Source organism: Symphodus melops (assembly GCF_947650265.1).
Source record: "Symphodus melops genome assembly, chromosome: 9".
Lineage (NCBI taxonomy): Eukaryota > Metazoa > Chordata > Actinopteri > Labriformes > Labridae > Symphodus > Symphodus melops.
The window spans coordinates 4763950-4786719 of NC_136699.1; the positions used below are offsets into that span (position 1 = coordinate 4763950).

The following is a 22770-nucleotide window of genomic DNA, read 5'->3' on the forward strand; positions in this document are numbered from 1 at the left end:
TCAGTTTAGCTGGCTGTTAATTTAGGGGGCGCGTTACAGCCAAGGGTCAGCTCAGTTCACACCCATATTCTCAGGACGGAAGGTGCTTGCAGGGCGGCACGAGGTGTTTTTTTGGGAAAGGTTGGGAGTGAGGAGGACACAGATGGTTCAGGCAGGCTGATGCAGAGAAGCTTTGATCGTGATACTTGGCTTTTTAAAGTTGATGTCAGGCTTCTAGATGTCTGCACACGGTCAGCATATCAGGAGAGCATTTGCCTGATTCACAAGAAAACGTTTGTTACAATTTATTCAGAGAAATACAACTGCTTTAAATATTTGATCACTCGGCGTCCATAAACATTAATCACATCCTTTCTTGTTCAGTCAACTGTTTTTCCAGGAAAAGACCGGCCACACCAGACGCTGAGCTTCCAAGTATTAGATATCCTACAGAGGCACTAATGTGCATTAAAAAGTTCTGGATTATTGTCTTAACAGTATGGAAAAGCAGATCCTGGTTGTATAATGTCTCATGCAGAATCAGCTGTGAGGCTGCAGCTGTAATCGCTGCTGTGGGTCAACATGGCCGAGCTTGTGACAGCTGTGCTCGTTTGTGTGTGTCCTTTTATTGTAATACAAATGGTGCAGGGGTTTGTACATCCTGGAAGTGTGTGTGTGTTTGTCAGGAAGGGGTTTGAGTGTTAGAAGCATTTAGTAACAAGTACCTCTTCTTCTTGTCTGGTCTCATTCATTCAAAAAAAAAAGTGTATTTCAGTGGGTGTCAATGTGCACGGCTGTGTGTTTTTTCATCATAGGTCTGTGTGTGTGTGTTCAGCTGGAGGGCCTGTTTTCTTGCTCCAGGACATGTCAGCTGTTCGAGTCAAAGCCGCGACCTTTCCTGTTCCGGACAGGTGGAACAAAATGAACCAAAGTCAATGGGTGAAATCCATCGCAACCCTAAGGGCTTTTTTTTTTTTTTTTTTTTTAGTGTGAGTACTTGGATGAGACCCCCCCTTAACATTTCTGCTCGCAGCCAGCACGGCGTGCGCTTGGTGTGTATTTGTGAGGCAGGAATAGTGTCTGTTGGAAATCTCTGTGCTTGCAACTTGGAACAGCTGTTTCTTGCGGTGTCCTTTCAACCCCAACACATGAACTCACATACACACACACACGTACACATACACACTCACAAGCCCCTGCCATCCTGAGTAAAGGTCAGAACTCCACCCCTCCTGATCGCACTTGAATTTCAAAACAAACCCGCAGTATTTCCCAGGCCTCACGAGGAGAGGTGTAAAGTTGTGATCAGACTGAATGTGAAGCAAATCTTCCTCATTACTTGAGTTTGCTTGTAAGATTTTGTGTATATTCACGCTGGTGAAACATAAGCCTACAGATATGTACAGTGTGTTATCAAACCCCACTGCATTGGGTTTCAAAACATCATGGGGAGGAGAACATAGCTCAGTTTAATATAGCCCTCTTTTTCCATTTGACATGATTCCACATGGACAGATATGCAGTTAACAAAAATGTCCATGGTTGTATCTTCCCAGAGCAAAGTTGTGTCTATTTGGGTCTTTGCATTGATTTTATATGCAATAGGCTTTTTTCAAAACTTCCAGCACACATTAAACTTGCACACACACTTTCAGGATCTTTCAAAAAAAAAAAAAAAAAGACTGAAAGGTGCTCCGAGTCGGCGAGCGGTTTTGATCCTCAATCATTCTTGACGGCGTTTGATTTAGAACCACTCCCTCTCACCTCCTTCCGCATTTGCATCGTGTTTGTGCGATGGAAAGAGAAGCAGCATAGGTTGAAATTTAGGAAAGGTCTGTCTAGGTTGAAGCCGTGTCCATGTGTAGGAGTGTGTTCATGTCTCTCTCGTTGCATTGGAGCATTTCCCTGAGGAGGAACGAAGAAGAGAGAGGGAGATGACGACTGCTGCAAAAATAACTTCCATATTTAGACTCAGGGGAAGAGAGAGATCCAGAGACATACTGTGAGAGAGGGATTAAGGAAAGAGCATCATTGATCGTAAGGCTCTTACACTGTGTGCAGTTTTGGGCAGCTGCTGACTGAAGTTGACCAATCCTGAGGAAAGAAACCGGAGGTCTTAAATAACCCTGTGATTCTGCTGATTTAGAGAACATAAAAGACAAAAACAGCCAACGAGATCGTTGTTATAGCAGAGCGTGTGTGGACCTTCAGTGGAGAATAAGTGGAGTAATTAAAATGAGAGATCTGTTAACGGCAGAAATGAAGAGAAAAAACCTCACGGTCTCCTTTTTGTCTCCAGCTCTCCTTCTCTGCTGGTATTGATGTTTTGAAATGAATACTTGTCAGATAGCTGGACTCTATATATAGAACAGAGACATTCAAACACAAGCTTTCTCTCTCTCTCTCTCTCTCTCTCCCTCCCTATCTCCCCCCCTCAGTCTCTTTCTCATTAGCTCCACATGGACACTTGAACTTTGTGTCGTGACCCCACTCCAATAAGTTCAAAAGGTTGTGAAGGCCGCACAAAATGGTCAAGGGAACTCGGGAAATGGCTACATCCTTAGCTGTGCCCTGGAGCTCAGCTGACGTCACAGCTCCCTTCCTCTGTGGAACTTAAAGCTCGTTGGGTTTCATTTAAGATTGATCGCTCATTGCCTCATGTGGCCAAGCACCCTGTTTGAGGAGGAGTGACATCATATTCATGAGACATGGATAGAATTTTATGGGTGCTTTGAAGCAAAGAATACCCCTTAAAGCAGCTTTGATTAAGGCTTCTGGCTACAGTTAGCTGTTAGCTGCTTTGGGTTTTGGTTTTTCCATCACATCAGGAAATCTCCAAAGATACATTTTTTATGACACAGTCAAAGACTTGTTTCTAGGGCTTCCATTTTGAAATCAACATATTCTTCTAGAGGAAACAAAATGTACATTTAAGTTGTTGTTTTTTTTTTGCAAGATTTAACTTGATAAAAGAAATCCAGTAATCCATCTATGGATGCATTGAAGACTGTACATAAGAACTAGATTCAGTCAGAATTGGGCATTTCAGAATTGGAAGTTTTGAACCAGACGTGACTATATTAAGACAATTAGGGTGGTAGCCAGCGATGGTGCACTAATTGCAGTTTTAGCAACTTGTCACTCACACATACAGATAGTAACCCTTATATGTATGAACTTTAGGTTAAATGGTGCAATAACTTGCAAAATGAAAATCATTCTTTACTGAAACAATGAAATTACATCATGTTCTCAGTTTGATCGCTGTATAACAGCCGTCCCCCTACTGGCCACTAAACAGAATGCAGGTTGAATACACCTGTGCATTGTTTTTTCACTTTGAAACCATGATGCTTTTTTATAGATACAGGTTCAAGTGAATAGCTAAAGTGAATAAGTAAACTTAATCACAGATTAACTCCTGCAGGCACTGAACATTGAACCTGACCTGCAGGTTTAATTTCCCCTCTCTTTAGTCTAAAAGTTATCCTGTAAACAGATGTCTTATTCAGATGGAAACTAACCAGTCCGATCCAGATCGTTGCACGCAGCCACTCAAGATGATCCTGTGTCTTAAAAGTAGATCTTAGGAGCGTGTGGCTGTTTTAATGTTTGTGGACATTTCCTTGAAATAACAATGATCATCAGTAACATTGTTGGATCTCCCAAAGAGCTCAAGCTCCCGCTGGCCTACTTTGGTTCCAAAAGCTGGATATATATCTCAGAGTTTTAAAAGTTTGGGAACACTCCGAGCGTGTTAAAGGCAACTCATGCAGACCGCTCTCTGTAGCAGACCACAGGTTTTTGAGATTGATGAAGGAGATTGTCTTGCCTTCCAGGCAGCCATTAGTTTCTATTCATTTCAGCACAGAATGAAAATTCAACTCGCAGAGACTTGAATCTTGCTTGAAAAAGGTAATCCATCACAGTGAGCAACATGTCCTCTTTTATTTCTGTCAGTTATTGTTGTGTGGTGATACATTGCAAAGCTGCGAGTCCTCTGAAACTTCCCCTGATGTGTTCAAGTCCTTTTAGGAAAGTAGGAAAAACCAACTATTTGGGCAGTGACGCTTGCTTGTATTGCTTTGTTTGCTTTCTGAATTTTTGCTCATTTCTTTTCTCTTCTTTCTTTCGTTCTTTTAACCTCAATTGCTGTTATCCTCCCTTTTCCATCCATCTTTTTCTCTACCTTCATCTCTCTCACTCAGCGCTCCTTCCATCTCTTTGCACCATTACGGAGTCGTGACTGGACGGATTGATGCAGGGATGGATGCAGGGACTCCTGGATGGAGGGAAAGAAGGAAGGGGGAGGGTAGGAGGGAGGAGAGGGTGTGTCGTGATGCACGGCTTCACCTCTTTGCTCTGCAGCGCCTGGAAGGGAAGAAGGGATGCTGAGGAGATGATGGAAAGCAAGTGGGGGTGAAAGAGCATGTCAAATGAAATGAAAGAAGGAAGGGAGAGAGCGCTAAAAAGATACAAGAAGGGATGGAGTGGGTGAGATGATAGAAAGCAAGTAGACGGGGTTAAAGAGCAGGGAAACAGAGTGGAGAGGAAATAAAATGAGGAAAAGGACCATTAAAAGGAAAGAAGGAGAGGTGGAAATAGAGGGAGGGGGTTAAAAAAAAGGAGTGACACGAGAAAAGAAGGGAGAGAGGGTGAGTTTGCAGACACGGTGTTCTGCATGAGAATGAGACAAGACAGGACACACACACACACACACACACTCAGTCGTGATGCGTCTGCTATATGAGCCATTAGATCAGATGACCGAGGGTTGGTCCGTTACCTTTTACCTGCTTCTCCTCTTCCCTCCATCTCTGCATCCATTTAATTTTATCACTCCTTTCTTCCTCTTTTCTCCTCACATCACTTTTCTCCCTCTCTCGTCCTGCACCTTTGTGCCCATTTCTCCTTTATTCTGTTACATAAAGTCTTTTTTTTTAACTCCCTCCTCTTCCACCTGCCTCTTTCCTTTCCCCTTCCTTTGCTTTTGAACCTTCACTCTTTTTTGCATTTTTTTTACAACCTCTTTTACGTACTCGTTTCTCCCTGCTGCTTTTCGCCGCCCTTCCTCGATGTACGACTTCAGTTATGAAACTCGTCAGTGTTCGCATTAAAAGAACGGCTGCGATACAGAAAGGCCATAAATCAACCTCTCTCTGCAAATATACGCGTGTACGCTTGTGAATGTGTGGCCAGGCTGATCAGATTTGTCACAGTGATGTAAGTGCTTAGTCTGCCTGGATACAGTACCTGGATCACGTGCACACACACACACACAGACGCACACAGCTGTAGATGGTGCCACCTCGTCATCATGTCATCATTAATTCAAGGTTTGAGCGTCTCCCTCGTTTTCCTCTTAGGTCAAACTGTTCATACATGCATGTGCACTGGACGTGTGGGATAACAGGTGCATGGTGTCCAAACTGTGGTAACACTAGACACCTACTGTCATTGTCTCTGTGTAAAGGATACCAAAGTGCTGACTGACTTGCCAACCCCTATAGAGTGCGTGTGCGTGCGTGTGCGTGCGTGTGCATGCGTGTGCGTGTGACAGCTGCCAGCAGAGGTAACCAGCAGTAGGTGTGTCATTCGTCATTCAGTGGGTGTGTCTTTCGTCCACATGACTTTCTGACACAATGTTACATTAAGGCTGAAGATAAGGATTATTTTAAATAGCCCAATATATTCTAATACCTACAGTAACACATGCATAATACATATATATAAAACAATAATTGTTTGTCTTATTGATTGGTTAATTGAGCCAATAATTAACAAGGCTCACAGCACTGATAGTACGACTGTATCAGAGTGTATAAATAATGGACGTTTGTAGTTTTATGTGTTGGACGACTTGAGGGAAATATTAGGAAATGAGGATAAAAGCCGTTTAGACATTCACAGAGAAACTGGTTATGTCTTCCATTTGTCTCAATGACATTCAAATGAATTAAAAAGTGCTCATTTAAAGTGATTGAAGTTTCAATGGCATCAGATAGAAGAAGTAAATATGGTATGTCTAATGTGTTCTTTTTCATTCAAGCTAATAAAGAGGACCATCAGGGGATGATGGGAAATGCAGTCATAATTAGATCAATGCTTCCTCCCATCTTCTCCACCACGGTCTCTTTTGTTTACCTTAATCATGCAAATGTGTCACAATTCATTTAGCTTTGATGAATCTATATTAGAAGCTAGGTGCTATACCAGCTCCTTTAATCCCTCTTCCTCCTCCTACAGTATCTCTATTGTTTGTTTTTTTTGGTCTCAAACCTCGGACCCCACAGTTCACATGCTGAGTTTTGCTTATCTGCACGTTTCTTAGAAATCCCACAACGACCTTGGGGAGCCACCGGTGTGTATCTGAGTGTGTGTGTGTGTGTGTGTGTGTGTGTGTGTGTGGTGGAGCTGTGATAAGCTTTTTCTATTAGTTACAGCTAGCTAGACCCACCCTGCTGCAGGGCAACACAGCACATGACAATTGAATTGAGACTATAGATTTAGTCACAAATGGGCTCTTTGGATCACTGATAATAAATGTATGTCTTTGTGATAAGACCTCTCCAGAGTTTATGTCTGTATTTTTGTGTTTTATCTGTTTGTTTTTTGTTTACATTTTTAGATTTTTAGCATCAGAGTTTTGAGAAAAAGTGTGTGTATGTGTGTGGGGGATGGGTGGGTGGGTGTGTGTGTCCTTGAAAGCTATAGGCATCACATTACCACTCAGTAATGAGAAGTCCGTTTGCCCGACCACCAATCTTCACGATGCAGCTCTGCAGGCTGCAACTGACAAAGAAATCCCAATCAGCTACTATTTGTCTTGCACACACAGAAACACAAATGCAGGCGCATGTACTTTTAAGCGCACAGAGGCAGGTTTTGTTTATGCTTTAGTGTAATTAGCTGCGAGTACTCAGGTTTCCAGCATCAGGATTTTGCTTCTGTTCAGACTGTGTTAGCAACTGAGCTGCCTAAAAGAGAGAGGGAGAGAGTTTCGGAACGATTTTGTGTCTTAGTATTCACTTTCATCGAGTCTGATCCATCGGCTGATTGATTAATCTTAAAGACAGCTGATCCATGAATTGATTTATTGATTGAAGAAGCCTCTCTTTTTTAAATTCTCCTTCAGACTCTTGCATGTCCTCTGTTTTACGGCCCGCTGAGTGGACCAATTTGGCAGCGAGCCTCTGGCCCATCTTGCTTCCTTCTCTTTTCTACTTTCCTTCGTCTTAGTTTCTCCCCTTCCATTAAGTTATTTGTTCCTTCCATTAAAAATGGATTTTGCGAATTTCATCAGTAGTTTAAGTTTTAGTGATACAAAAAACAAACAAAACTTCTCATCGTCGAGGTTTTCTCGAAAGAAGTGTAAGCCTGAATGAAATTTTAAAAAAGTTGACTTTGTGACATGGTCACCCATTGGTCAGTAACAAAAATGTATTGAGAAGTACTTGCTGCTATACTTTAAATAATAACAACACTCTTCTTGTACAAAAGTTTGTTGGATGCTACAAAAAGTGTTGGGACACAAAAATAATGTCGACAAGCATGCCTGTGGATGACAGCTTCTCAGCTCATTAACTGACTAGACGAGGTTTCTCGTTTTCTTTTTTTTCTTTCACCGTACGACGCCCTTCTTTCAGTCTCAGATTTTTCGGCTGTGTCGTCTGGTAGGTGCCGCTGTGGAGGAAACTAATGATGAAGAAACACCTCTTATGTTTTAAAAGTTTTTTTGTCCAGGATTCAAGTAGAGTATAAGAGCTCTTCTCAGGGGAGTTTTTGTACATGAGGTCGTCCCCCACATGGACACATTATCTAATTTGACTCTTGATAATTGATTAAGGCCCGCTGGTGTATCGTATTAAGGAGCTGCAGGTTCGTATTTCCCTCCAACGTCCTTCCCCCTCCTCTCTGCAGCTCTCTTCCTCTGTGAAGCCTGAGCTATCCTTTCGTCACAATAAGCAGAAAGCATCTGTGTTGCTGCATCATCGTCCTTTTGTTTTGCAGACGGCGTTGTCAGGAAGCAAGAAGGACGACAAAACAGCAGCAGACAGCAGGCTGCTGCAGGGTCAGCCAGCGGGGCTGATAACAGACCAGAATCCAAAGTGTTTGGGCCAAAGCCTGGACTCAAACCTCTTTAGAAAACTTCTTAAATTAGATTTCAAAAAAGTTTTATTCAATTTTAAATGAGCCACTCAAAATCGAATGCAAACGAAAAACGTTATTAATGTTGTTACTCCTCTTTCTTGCTGATCAAATAGCTTTTGACCAGCTAATGAGTAAATTTTATAAACATATTAAGGTTAACAAATGCTGGAAGTCTGGCAAATTAGTTGTTATTGGCTGTGATCAGGGTCAAAACTGCCCATCGGAGGAGCTTTAAATAAAGGTGAACTAATCTGATTGGCCGGCCTGCTGCCACTGAATTAAGGTCAGGTGAACTGATGGATTGGAAGACACAGAATGAGTGGGGTGTGACGCAATTGGTGGAGTCGCCAAGTTGTAATCGGGGTCAGGGAAAGGTGTGTGTGTGTGTGTGTGTGTGTGTGTGTGTGTGTGTGTGTGTGTGTGTGTATGTGTGCTGCAAAAACACACTGTGCTTCGAGGAAATGCACCCACAGGTAACAAAACACACAAGGTTTATTAGTCAGGGCTTCCTACTGTGGATCCAAATTAGTATCAGCCTCCACCACGACACTTACACAAACACATACAGCCCATAATTAACCCCTTCGTCTGACCTTTGACGCGACCCATGTGATAAGGCCCACTCTGATTTTCTCCAATCCTGTTAAGAGCTTTCCAAACGCTGCTTGCCTGAAAAGATAGATTACCAGCTGAGATTGGAGGGGCGGATGGACGACAGGAAAGATGAAGACAGCTGGTTTTAACACATATGGATTATTGAAGCGCGATCACTAACAGATTTATAGGAAGTCACAATTAGGTAATGTTTAATGCCAGTAACCTAAAATGTGACCACCCTCATGCAAGAAACATGGTCAAACCCAGTGTTAAGGATTGTGTGCAGACCTATAGAGAGTTAAATTTGCAGGGAATAATGAGTGTCATGCCTCTAACCGTCCATCGCATGTGACAGGAAGAAAGGGAGGGGAAAAATGAGAAGCGGGGTGTTGCATGGGTTTATGGGTGTTTCTCATGTTGTCTCATAATGAGTTCCTCACTGGGAATGATTGTGGAGGTTTGACCTTGATGCCTCCTGTGCAGAGACAAGCATGTATAAGCAGGACTCGCATGCATTAAGGCAACATTAATGCAAACGGAAGATGGAGCCTGACAGGGCACATGGTGGGCTTTATGAAAAAGAAGGGAGAGATCAGACTAAAGATGAAAGGAGGGAGGATTTTGTAATGTGGCAACGTAGGAATGATGACTATAAAGGAGGAAAGAATGGAGATATATTTGTATTTTATTTGAACACTAAGGTGGCAAAAAATTGCAACTCACTGCCAAAAAAAAGAAGGGAAGAAAAGTCTAGATGTCCCGATGGAGGACAGGAAATGATGGATAAACTGTAGTTGCAGTTGGGTGTGTAGTTTTGGAGCTAGCCAATCCAATCTTCTGGTTAGCCAGGATAAGTTTACACCAATAATTGCTAACAAAGCTATTGATAATGCCATCGGATAGATGGATCCCGCTGTGATAGATTCCGTCTGAAGTCCTGATTGCACATATTAAGTGGATGAAGCCACTGTTATGTCACCACCTGGTGTTAACTACTATGATAAAGACTTGCGTTTGGAGTTTTGGGCTGCTGCCATCTTGTTTCCTCAGAGCCGGGTCGATAAGCTTTGCCACGCCTCATCACGGGTGCCTAACCTGCACAACAATTCTGCATACACTTCTCGATTCTTCTTTCTGATTCTCGGACCCTTACTGTACATCGAACTATTAGATTGATTTGATAGTAAAACTATATGTCTAGTTATTGCAAAAAAAATAAAAATAATAATAATTATACTTCCTTGCTAAATTTGCGCTTCAACAGAATCAATGGACAAAGACAAACTTGTTGGTACAGAGGCTTTAATGGATTGATAGAGTGCAGGTTTTTTGTGGTGCAGCTAGAGGCCGAGTTCCACTGTGAGGGAATTAGATACTGGGATGGCCCGACATCGGACACTGGGACATGGTACACACTGAGGGTTAAAACCTGCACACTGGCAATTTAATCAACAGAGGTCTCTCAGGGAAGATGGAAAGTGGTTACCAGTGCTTTAAGAGATTGCATATCCACATGTCAGGGGAGTGACGACAGAGGACACAGAGGACATTTTGATGTGGAATAGATGTTGATTCAATAGTCTACCCAAACATTATAAAGGGGGAGAGCATTTTTTATAAGTCTGGACCCAACTGTTCTTTGAACAAAACCTCAATATAAGCTTGTTCTGATTTGAAAACATTTGCCTCTGTCTCTTCACATTCAGTATTTATCATGTCCCCATATGATACTCCAATAGCTCAACTGAAAGCGAAACTGATGAAAACCACTCCAGCTCTTGAGTGCGTCTACAAAAATCATCAGAAACTTTTCCAGTGTTTCTTTCTGTCCTCTTTGTCTTTCCATCCTGTTCCACACTGAAGCGTAGCCCTAAATGAAACTGGCTTGCAGGGCCTCCACGCCATCTCATCTGCCACCACCGCTCTTATTTCTGAGCCCTGAATCGGCTTTCCCCCTCCGATCCCATTACCCATCAGCCCTGTTACCTGCACAGACAAGGCGGCAGCTCTCCTCTCCTTTTAGCCCACCGCTCTGTCTTGTCTTCATCCCTCTGTCATCATCCTCAGCCACTCTGTCACTCATACTCACTGTCTTCTTTTTTTTGTTGTTTTTTTGGATGCACAGATTCGTTCAGCTAAAGTTTGACCCTGGAGGGATTGCAATGTTGACTTGTAGGTGTGTTTAAAGGTGAATCACATTATTTTTAGATTAAGCTCAAAAGTTGTTTTTTCCGTTTAATGAGCATAAAGCTTGAAGTTGAGCAACATAAAGCATCTTTGCCTCATTCCATTGCATTCCCTTATCCAGTAGAAACAGATGGCTGTTAACTTAATAAGTATAAAGAATTTGACCTCTTGCTCTTCTTCAGAGCGAGAAAAGAATCAAGTGTATGCAGCAAAATCAGTAGAGCTGTTTTTGTGTTTGCCGTCTTTAGAAATAACTGGCACAACCGGAACACAGTTTTTCCACTCAAATAAAAAAAACGTTAAGAACATTTTTAAACCCTACCCAAAAAAAAAAAAAAAAAGCTTTTGGAATCTGAGAAAGACCTCCACTGACATCTGAAAGAAACGTATTATAATAATAGATTTTAGAGTTAAACACAGGAAAGATATTACAATTGGGTTTTTTTTTCAAACATAAAGAGACCTGTTCTTAATGCGTAACATGGGTATTTAGCGGAAACATAAAATAGAAATTGGATCTATTTTGGATTAATCAAGGGTAAAGGAAGTTCTGACTTTGACTTTTTTGTTACTTTCTGAGGTAGCAGTTTTCTCCCCACATTTCCCCTCTGTCCGTGCTCTCCGCTCAGCATCTGTCAACCTCTCGACCCTCTCGCGTTTCACCAAGCTGCTGTGCTGCCCTTCACTCGCTCTTGATTGGCTGTGGCTTTATCCGTCGGCCAGTGGAACAGTCCGACTTAGCTTTGACTGCTAATCTGACGACAATTAAGCAGGGTGCTTAGTGACGAGGCGAGGAGGAGGGTGTGGAGTGGGCGTGGCCTTGCTGACAGTTCAGAGAATAAAGCAGGAACTACTGCTGCGACCACCTCATGTGTTAGGGGAAAAAAAAAAATTTGTAGGTAAATGCATCCATGAATAGTTTACCAATAATTGGCTGGATTAAGCAAATTTCATCTAAAGATCTAGAATAGATATTGTATGCAAACATCCCACGTGCACATGCAGCAGAGCGATATGCTTCACTTTAATCAGCCTGCCAAATCGAGGAAAGTCTGCCTGGCTTAATGTGTGTATTTCCATCCCTGTGTCATTAGCCTCTTACATGCAGGGGACAGGCGTGGGTTCACCTGTGCTGCAGCTTCCAGATTTAGCCGCTGCGACGCTGCCCTTCTTCCTGGTCCAGGGATAGAAAGATGGAGGGATGGCGGTGGACGAGGGAGCGATCCAGCCAGATTATGTTTCAGAGTGACAGAGGTTGGCTGGAGGTGAGATCAGGGTAATGGATCTCCCAGCAGGAAGGAAGAGACGTAGACAGACTGGATTCCATGCATAAAGTGACCCCAGCAAACCTTGACTTAACCAAAGAAAGTGACTCGTGACGTCATTTCAAATTTCACGCCGTTACTTTAAATGCCATTTGGATGATTTTGAACAAATTACCAATTGTGCTGGCTATTGCCAATCTTTTAGGTTTGCTGTTTAATGGCTTTTATTTGTTGGATTATTAGGGAAGTCATTAGCATTATTTATGAGGCTCATTAAGGAGGTTATGAGTGCATTAGTGTTGTGTCCTCCCCTCATTTAGGAGGGTTTGTTGGTGCACCAGGTAGAGAGGCAGGGCTTTGGATTTTTGCCTATATCAGTTTTACACCTGTTGAAACATGTAAAAAAAAAAAAAAATTAAAAAGAAATTGATCAAAAGAGTTATTTCCTTGTCAAATTATTTTGATTGTCCTTGAAGTTTGAACCTTTCTTTGTTCTTTTTATGTCTGTGTAATTATATCTAGGGCCTATATATCTAACCACCCCCAACAAAAGAATTGTACTTGTCAAATCAGGCCGATAGTTACAACTCTTGTCTGTCAGATTAAAAGCTAAATCATAACCTTATCTGTCTTAATATCAAACAAAAATGAACTCTACAATGTTGAAACAAAAAGACTCGAGATTGAGCATCCTTCAGTCCAAAACTTTCTTATTACCCAACTCTGCTGTGCAAACCTCTGAGGGTTTCACCTTTTAAAGTTAGTCTTAGATTGTCCAGCAGAAACACGAGCGAGAGAATGAGCATTTGATAGAACTCTGAGTGTTTCTGAGTCCAGACTGGAAGCGGCATCAACAGCGCTCAATAACACTTGTAGTATTGACTGAAGGCCAGAAATCATTTGGTGTGTGTGCGCGCGTGTCTATACAGAGACCGAGATACAATATGAGGGAAGAGAAAGGGTATGTGTGTCTGAGACGAAGAGAGATCCTTTGATGGGGATGATGATTGTTTGTGTGTCTCTTTCAGAGAGTTCAAATAAAGAAGTGTGGCAGTATGTTGAAATCTGTGTTTTTATCTGAGTCAATATGAGATTAATGCACTTCCCTCATGTTTCTATCTGTCTCGAGTCTGCTTCCCTTTGTCTCATTTAGAAAATCATTCTAATGAGCTCAAAGGTCAGGTTTGCTGTTACAATATTCCTGGCAGCAGCAGCAGCAGCAGCAGCAGCAGCAGCAGAATAATGATGATGATGATGATGATCGGACAGAAATAATCCTAAATTTGTCACAAATGTTTAATTGGATTTGGTCTAATCCCTCACATGTATAAGAGCAGTAAAATTCCTGCACAGATTGAGATTAGTTCCACAGTACCTGAATTTAGAGTTATTGCAGTTAAAGCTTAAATGAAGCAGCAGTGATCGGGAGCAGAACCTTTCTTGCATCATTCTTCATGTGTGCAGGATATAAGGTTGTTGTGTTATCTAACATGAGACAGTATCATCCCAATGCTGTAGTGTGCTCTGGAAATAGTGGAGCCTGCTCAGTGTGAAAGAACTTGAGTAAATCATGGCAGAAAAGCTAAAGAGAAAAATTCAACTTCCAGTCAGTTGCACAATATTTAGATATTCCCAAAATAGTTCAACCTATATTGTCCCTATCCTTCGTCCTGCATCTCTCCCTCTATCCCATTTTTTTCAAACCCGGCGCAGTTTTCGGCCGATGACTGTTCATCATGAGTTTTTTTTTTTTTTTTGGCCTCTATATGTTGCTAAATGTTGCTCACAGTTTTATATCACTCTGCTGATTTATACTGTACCTGTGTTTACAATATATCCCCTCCAATGGTGTCTTAAGTTCACATTGTAAAGTTGCAGTTGCTGGTAGCACCTTTAAGGATAGGACTCTTTCAATACTGCATTGAAGTCCATTTAAATTATAGATGGAAGAACTGAGTAAAGAAAGAGTGTGTTGGTGTTTAGATGGTGGGGTCACAGAGGTTGCTGAGTGATGTTATCCAACACAAGTGCATGAAGACAGAACATAAACTTGCACAAACATGCAAACAGCAACAGCAGTGATGGGAACAGTGAGTACTCTTCAGCAATTGGATTTTCGGCAGCGTCTCAATTCCTCAAATTCACTGGCCTCATTTGTGCTCATCTCAGCACATTCACACATACACACTAAATACACACACACACACACACACACACACAGTTTAGTTACTCTGACCTCATGACTCACTGACTGACTGCTCACTTGCTGGACGTTCACCGAGTTCAAGTCAAATGAACTTAAGATCTTGGAATTAGACAGAATGTTCCTTTAAATGTTAGCTAATGTAATAAAGTTCTTTCTCTGTAAACTCATCCACGCACAGATCCCCTCACGGCCACACTAACCTCCCGTTAACTCTTTCAAACGTTGCAGCCACTGTTCACATAAATCACTTTATCTCTCATGTGGTGGCGACGGTGCGTCAGGTCAAGGTCACACTCGCACACGTACAAACGTATGGACGCACACACACAAACGCCGCAACAGCTCATCTGCTTAGACTTGATTGATTCCACAATAATCCCCATTGACTTGCATCATCAAGCTTTCAGACGTGTGTGTTTGTGTGTGTGTGTAGGGTGGGGGTGGGAGTGGGGGTGTATTGTGGGGTCATCTGGTTCTGGCAGCAGCTCCTCAAGTGACCGACGGCCTGAGGCAGAACTGGCATGGCATCAGGATAGGAGCTAAATATAGCTACACATACACAGACACACTGAAGGGTTACCTGAATGTAAGTGCATTGTCTGAATGAACTACTGCATTGATCAAAGCATCAGTCTGCAACGTTGCATCCTGGGTAATGTTTCCTTTCTTCCCATTTGTATTTCGTCCCTCATTCATCTTTCATTTTTCCAAGAGAAGAGAAAGTCCAGCGGGAGCAGAGTGACAAACTCTCTGTCTTTATCTTCCTGTTTGTCTCCGAGGATCCGACCAACCAGTCGGTTTGTCAGAAGCACGTTTCATTGAGGGAAATCAAAACGAAAGAGATCTTAATTTTCGCTTTATAGCACTCTTTTAGCTCGACACTTTCCGTTATAAACCAGTGGGAATAGAAAATGTGATGCTGTGATGTGATCTTCATGTGTATCTGAGGGTAGATTGTTCCATAGCTGACCTCTGAACCTCATTATCAAGAACTTCTATGTTAGCATACAGTGTTGTTTTGTATCTGACACTGTAATAAAAAGCCAATGTAGATAAAGAGGCATTAATTTTTTTAATTAAAATTTAGTATTAAAAGTATACATTATTTTCCATTTAAATCCACTTGCAGGATATACTGCCTGTAGTTTTTAATTTCTGTCTGGCACTAAGCTTTAGTCATTGTGAAAGACTGGCAACCTGAACAGGTGGCTACCCACATCTCACTGGAAATGTAGACAGGCATATAGTCAAGTTATACATCTTCATGAATGAACACAGTGAGTCTTTGTTGCATTCATATAAGTAAGGCTGAACGATTTTAGGAAAAGATTGAATTGCGATTTTTCTGGCAGAAATAGCGATTTCGATTTTTATCACGATTTTCCTCAAATCAAGCTTGTGCAATGTTCTCAATGTACAGTAACATTTACAAACATGACAGGAAATGACATCATACCAGTTAAAACTTGAAATGCCAGAACTCTAAATTAATAGAGTGAAAACTACAGTTAAGAATTAATTTTAAATGTATTTATTAAGTAGAAACACACAGACGGTGTGATGTTCTTGTTTATAGTGTCAGTTTGACAGAAATCTGGTCCTAAGTGTGGATGTATTTTGTGCCTTTGGGGTTGCCGTAGGTGACTTAGTTCACAGAAGTTGGGCAGCAAGAGAAGCCAACGATGTCTCTATATTTTCTTCAAGCCACATGGCCGAAACATTTGCCTGTGAGTGTCATTTCATGTTCAGGTCTTGCATTGTATCTCTTGAGAATGTTTAATAAGGTTACAACGTGAGATAATAACAATCGACACATTCGCGATGCTAACCGCTAGCATGCCTATTCAAATTCTCATAGACGTTAGCATCAAGCTAGCGGACTTTTCGTTTTTTTTAGCATAGTGTGAGATGAATAACTTATGTTTTGATGTCTGTTTAGTTTTACAGTGCTTCCTTTATTAAAGACTGGACAAAGAAACGTCAGCTTCTTTGTTGGAGGAAAACTGTTAGCTATCTGTCGAGCTGTGTATCAGGCTAAAGAAGTCACGCGCACACACTGGCAGAATAGAAGGCGCGTGTAAATTAACACAACGGCTCCTGGGTCAGTCGGGAGAAGCACTGCCAAAAAGCGCGGTTTAAATAAAGCACGTGATCGCGTTTTTTGAAATCGCCATTTTGATCAGAAAAACGATAAATCGTTCAGCCTTACATATTGCAGACATTGCATCATCTAGTAAAAAAATGTATTGTAGAAATATTTTTTGATGCTTGAAATAATTAGATTTCTAATTTCTGGTCATTGAGAGAAAAAAACAAAACAATTATTTTTGTGCTTTTGTTAATCCAGGTGTATATGTCCCAATTCAGGAAGATTCAATGTGCTTAATCTTTACTCATGCTATCAATTATACATAAGTGATCAGAGGGTTATGGCTGGATCATTAGTGGAGCTCCAGGCTGCTGTATAAAGTGGTTTGAACATTGAGCTCCTGGGTCGATGGAAGCATTTTTAGATGTTGTTTGCAGATTGAGATTAGAGGGAGAACACAATCTGCAGCAGGAGAAAGCGTTTGTACAGGGCTCTACTCCTGCTGTGAATACATGTGAACTTTGTGAATGTAAAGCAGGTTGCTGCTGGAAAAAACATTTTGGTGCTCAGTCAAGCTTCTCTGGATAAATAAAGATTAAACAGCTTGAGATAATGATTCCCATTGATCTGCATCCTAATTTAGCTTCCCTCCGTACCCTTGTGAGTTTTTATTGTCTGACTTTGTACCTCAATAATCAAACACCACATAATTGGCTTTTTGTGGCCCTTATTAAACATGGAGGGGGAGCTCGGCGGATGGAGGGGAGCATCCTTTTTGTTCGTAGTAATTAAGCACATCCCGTCTCTGTTGGCTGCAGAGGAGAAAAATGAGTTGGGAAGTTTAAATGGTGCAGCTTTCCCTTCTCATTACCTGCCAACAGATGATGCACTGAGTCACAAGAGACTCTGTCATGATGAAGTATTGGTTGTCAACCTGAAGAAAGGGGCCCCTCAGAAGGTCACGACATATGTGTACTGGGTCGTTACATGATGGATAGAATAAAAGTCAGGATTTTCAAAGCCATAATGTATTTTCTATACAACAGTCAATTGGAAGCTAATTAATGGATGTGTCTGATTTTATATGAAGCATGTCACATACTTTTCAACACACAAGAATAGTAGGAGCTTTTCCATATTCTGTACACAGATAATAGCTTGTTGGCAGGTACGAATAGAGTGGAACACCATACACAGATCTTTTGGGATATTCTAGGGAAAAAAACATTCTGGGATATGAATAATCTAAGGAATGCCAATGGTTTACCTTGGAAATAACAAAGATTGATATGTTACATATTCAGCCAATGTGTTCTTGATGATTAGTTTGAAAGTAATAAGAAGAAGGAATAAACGTTAGAGTCCTCTACAGTGCAACACTGGCTAGAAATGAAATTAGTTCACCATCTAACCGAGAGAAAATGTTTTTAGTAACACGTGGATGAAAAGGACGGCTCAGTATGAAATGCTTATGGACAGACTTAAATTTCAATATGTTGGACCTGTATACTGCCTTCTTTGATCGTGTAACCTTGAATGAGTTTTAGAGGCCATGTTGGTAGGTTTTAGTAATCCAAGAAGTTATGTGGAATAATAAAGAAGTAGAACCATCATGTTGGGTTTCTTAATGAAACCCTTCAAGTCACTTCTGCCGGATGGAGAGTTCTGGATGGAAGCATGTTACCATACAAGGGTTATCCATGGGATCCATTAAAGGGAGCTCTTTGTAGCAGGTTTCTCAAATAGTTCTGTGTAACTATTTGAGTGTTTGGTTTCTGGGTAGAACCAAGAAAATGATGGAAGGGTCTATAAAATGTGTTGAAAGGAACCAATAGTGATAAGCTGAGGAGCTCTATACCATTCTAGTTGGCACTTGAATAACTTAGAGTGTATTCATACAAGCACAGCCAATGATCCTGAAGCCTATTTGACCCAAAGTGTCTCAGTAAAATGCAGTGCTAAAACTCCAGAGCAATTAGCGCTAGGCACCACTGATGGAGACCAAATTTCATTCCTTGATGTTCATATGCAGGGTCTCCTCATTTATGGGGGTCATGAGTGGATATAAGTTGGAGCGGCACTATGGGGAGATCTGAGGTGCCATATATAAACTACTTCCTGCCAAAGTGACCTACAAGAAAGTGAGAGTCAAGGCAGCGGGACACTTAACAGAGTCCCCAGCCCTGGCATGCTGCCTTATATCTTCCATGTCACTTCAGTGTGCAAGGCTGGAAGGTGATTACAACTCTCCATCCGGTTCCTCCCATCATCATTTTTCAGCTATATGGGCTCTGGTCTGTCACTTAACCTTCACACAAAGCTCCCACCCATTTTCTGTATTGAAAGCATTTCTCAAAGACACGTTGATTTTTTGGGATTATTTAAAGTTAAACTTGGATCTTGTGTCTGAGAAGGTGACGATGAGGGAAACAGATGGTAAAAATGTGTCAAAGCTCTTTTTCATTTCTGATGACATCAAACATATTTGCTGAGGTGATAATCATTGGAAAAGATCAATGGTTTCACTTGCACTTTTATCGAGATCACGTGCGTTACTCGTGGTTTTTATTTGAGTTATATGTTGTGAAATTTTTGCACCAAAGTTGGTTTGGGAAGGCTTTCCATGAGCTTTCCAGAAGAGAAACTATGATTTCAGATCATTCAAATTCAGCTAGTTTGATCAACTAAGTAAGAGTTATATTATGTAAACATATGACTATCTCTTTATTTTATTTTTTTGTAACTGTGGCCGGTTTCAGAACTCCATATATCTTAAGCTTAATTCTACTCCCTTAAAAACCGGAGCTTGTCACTTCTGATGAATGAGCATAGAGCAAAACACGATTTTTCTCCTCTTGGGAATTGAGTCAAACTGCATTTTGTACTTCAGCAATTCTGCAGTAAGTATGAGGGATTGCTCCAACAAATAGGTCTTTGGTCTAAAACCTCTTGATCCGGTGCTTAAGCAGTTCTGAACTAGCGGTACCAAAGCCTTTGAGGGTCAAATCAAATTATTCATGAAGCACACCAGTGGATGTACTACACAAGAAATCATCCCTTATATTCCAAGGAGACTTATAGTCTTTTTTCCTTCACCCTTCTATGATCTACAGCCGAGAGTGGAGAGAGCTTGACCTTGTATGGTGATGGTGTATCCCTGTGTGTGTGTGTGTGTGTGTGTGTGTGTGTGTGTGTGTGTGTGTGCACATGTCTAAAGGGAACTTTGGACTGTCCAGAACACTGGCGAGGACTCACCGGCACATGACGAGTCTTGTGACTGACCTTACATAACAATGCAAAAAGAACCTGCTGTAGAGCTTCCAGGAAACAAGCCAGGGCTTTGATTTCTCTGGGCAGATCAATAAAAAAGCTCACAGTTATCAGAACAATGGAGTGGTTGGTTCATACTGAGAGATTGTTGTATTTGCACTAACACTTAAATCAAGTGAAATCATCACAACTTGAATGTCTTTGTTCATTTATGCTGCAGCAGTAAATAAGGAAAACAAAACATGGTACTTTAATTTGATGCAAAGTCAAGCCTGCACATATCATTCTGCATCTGAGCAGGTTTAAGTATGTGTTGTTTAGACAGTGGGGCAGCAGACCACCCGTAACACCCACATATTTATAAGACAACTACAGACTTTGGACTGCAGCATAAATTAACTCATCCTCATAGAAACATTAGAATTTATTTATTGGAAGGGAACATTTATTTGCATTTTTGTCAATGTGTATTTAAAAAATTTGGAAATCTGTGTGTGACTATCTCTCCCCCTAGCTGCTGCCACCAATTGTGTGTGATACCTTAAAAACTTTAGCTTCAGCAAATGAGAACTGGATAAATATTTCCATTTGTCCATTGGAATTGCTTTGACTGAGTCCCCTGGGATGCCAGTACATTGGTCTCATTAAAAAGGCACTAATTAAAACAGAAGCAGACGTTTTTTCAATAAACAATTGATTGACAGTGTAATGCACAATTGGAATTGCAGAATAAAGCACCTGTGGCATTTAACAAAGAGCCCTGCAGTCTGTGGCTACCCCTGTGTGTAGTCTGGTTAAAGTGAAGTGTCCCTGCATACTCAAGTCACTGGAACATTACAGTGACACACATTTTCCACAATGGGAACATGAAAAAAATAGATACGGTGGCTCACACATGCTAAATATTAAAGACATATTCTGCAGACGGTGCTGAGAATGAATCAAAAAGGATCATTAACACTTGTACCTAAGCAGAAATTAAGATTTTAAAAGTTGATTTTCCAATGATGTCAGATTGCGCTTGTATCCCAGTGTTCTATTAAATGATGCACTTATTATTAAATTTTTTTAAGCGTTTTGTGTGCTGCTTTATCATAGCTCTTTCCGTTTGGTAATTGGCTAATTGATAGGTTGAACCTGAATGTAAATCTAACTAGCTTGTATGTAAGACGCAGTGAAGTGTTTGTTGAGGTTTCTGAGCTTCATATTTTTAGCCTTTAGTGTCTTTTTAAACTCGGCCCCCGGACGTCTTAAACGTTGAGATAATTATGGCCTCTCAGAAGTGCTTGTGTAACTAAAATCCCAATATGCTATTCATAGATTAAAACCAGTGGAAAGACACAGAGCTTTACCTCAGCACCATGGTGAGAACTCAAACAGGAGATAACCCTTGAAAGAATGTGTCATGAGTGCGTGCGTGTGCGTGTGTGAAGTTTGCGTGTGTTTAAAGATGGAAGTGAAGGATGCAGTCCAGCACATCCACATGCTACTAGAGTCTCGCTGGCCTTTCCATATCCACTCGCCTGTTTTAGCCCAGATAGCTCTCCCACGTGCAGGACGGCTATAAATAGCGCAGGTTTTTAATGCGCGATTGTCCCAGCAGGCTTTTTTATGACTGAACGGGCCAGTAGGTTTTTCACTGTTGTTACTAAGGCAGAGATTAACCACAAATGGAAGTCACCACACTTTTTTTTTTTCCTTTTTACACCCCATTAGCACTATTATTGCACTGTGATGCCCTTTACAAGCACAAGGTAGCTGGAAGATTATATAGGTTTGAAACAGTCAAATGCCAGCAGGAAGTGATGCGTCCACATCAGCACAAAATGCAGATGATGTTGTGGATAGACAGTGTGTTCGTCTGTTGTGACAGTTCACACACATGCTGTATGCCTCTGTTTATAAGACCTCGTGAACTCCGTGTGAACTTAATGCAATTTTTCAAGAACTATAAATAACTTCAAGAGTGTCTGTATTTTACATTAATTTCACGCTCATTTGCTTAATTTGCTCATTCTAATGCTCCATTTAAGCCGTTAAAGATTCAAACAGAGGCACAGTGAGTGATGTGTTCGCTGCTGAAATGCTATTGTGTCATGTCGATGCTATTAAGAAAAAACAGGGAAGAAAAGGCCACATCTTCCCCTCTTTATTTCCATTTTATATAGCGTAAACATTTTTATTTTTTTTCCCAGGGAAGGATGACTGAGCACGTTGATGTTTTTCATCAAAAACCCTGATTTAAATATATTCCCTAGACTTCTCTGTTTTTTTTGTTTTTTTGTTTTTTTTTTAGCTTAAGGCCACCTCAGAAGAAGATGTTCTCAGAGTGAGCTTCTTTTTCACTCACAGATTTTAATTTTTTTATTTTTTGGACTCAAACATGCTCGTTTTTCTCACCCTTCCAGGCTGTTTCTCTGCCTTACTGGGATGATCGTGCTGTGAACTGTGCGTGACCCAGTGCAGTAGGGCGCTACTCCTCTGAGAGAGCAGATGAACGGCAAAGCTTTATCGGCTTTTTTTCCCGAACTGCACAAAGAAACTTTTCTCACCAGAATCAAATGATAGCAGGGAGCCTCTTCTCATTTCTCATCTCTCCTTTGCGTCCTCACTCGAGGCTATAGATGATTTTAGGGTCTGAGACGTGCTTAAAGATGCAGGGCTGAGTTTGCCTAAATCACAGAAAGGAGAAAAGGAAGCCAAGATACAGAAATGAGAGGAACACTAATTTGGCACAGGTAGATATGTCTGAGTAGAAATTATAAAGTGTGTCACTGTCTCTCTCCTGGTGGAGGATGGCAGCTGTAGTCAGTAGCTACAGAAGGTTTACAGTGGAGCCGTGTTTTGATTTTGAAGCTGAGAACCTCAAGATTTCCACTGCATTACTTCTGTCTCTTTCTAATCTCTGCAGCCTTATGAGCAGTCGGTCGTTTGAGCATGTTTGGGTTAAGAGGGTCTCTCTATCCAGACACAGTACATGTAACCTAATGTTTAGTGATTATGCACAGCGCAGAGCTGCTAGAGGA

At 41.3% G+C, this 22770-nt stretch overlaps 1 protein-coding gene across 2 annotated transcripts in view; it reads left to right on the forward strand.

Annotated features, from left to right (window-relative positions):
* Positions 1 to 22770, forward strand: part of ppargc1b (peroxisome proliferator-activated receptor gamma, coactivator 1 beta) — a 93434-nt gene that overhangs the window by 36115 nt on the left and 34549 nt on the right. The window contains exon 1 of one of the 2 annotated variants that reach the window (XM_079352342.1): positions 15930 to 16112. The exons of the other annotated variant lie outside the window; for it this stretch is intronic. Within the exon in view, the coding sequence (XP_079208468.1) occupies positions 16068 to 16112 (45 nt within the window). The 5' untranslated portion in view covers positions 15930 to 16067. Of the gene's footprint in view, positions 1 to 15929; positions 16113 to 22770 lie in introns of those variants that run through there. 2 annotated transcript variants of the gene reach the window in all.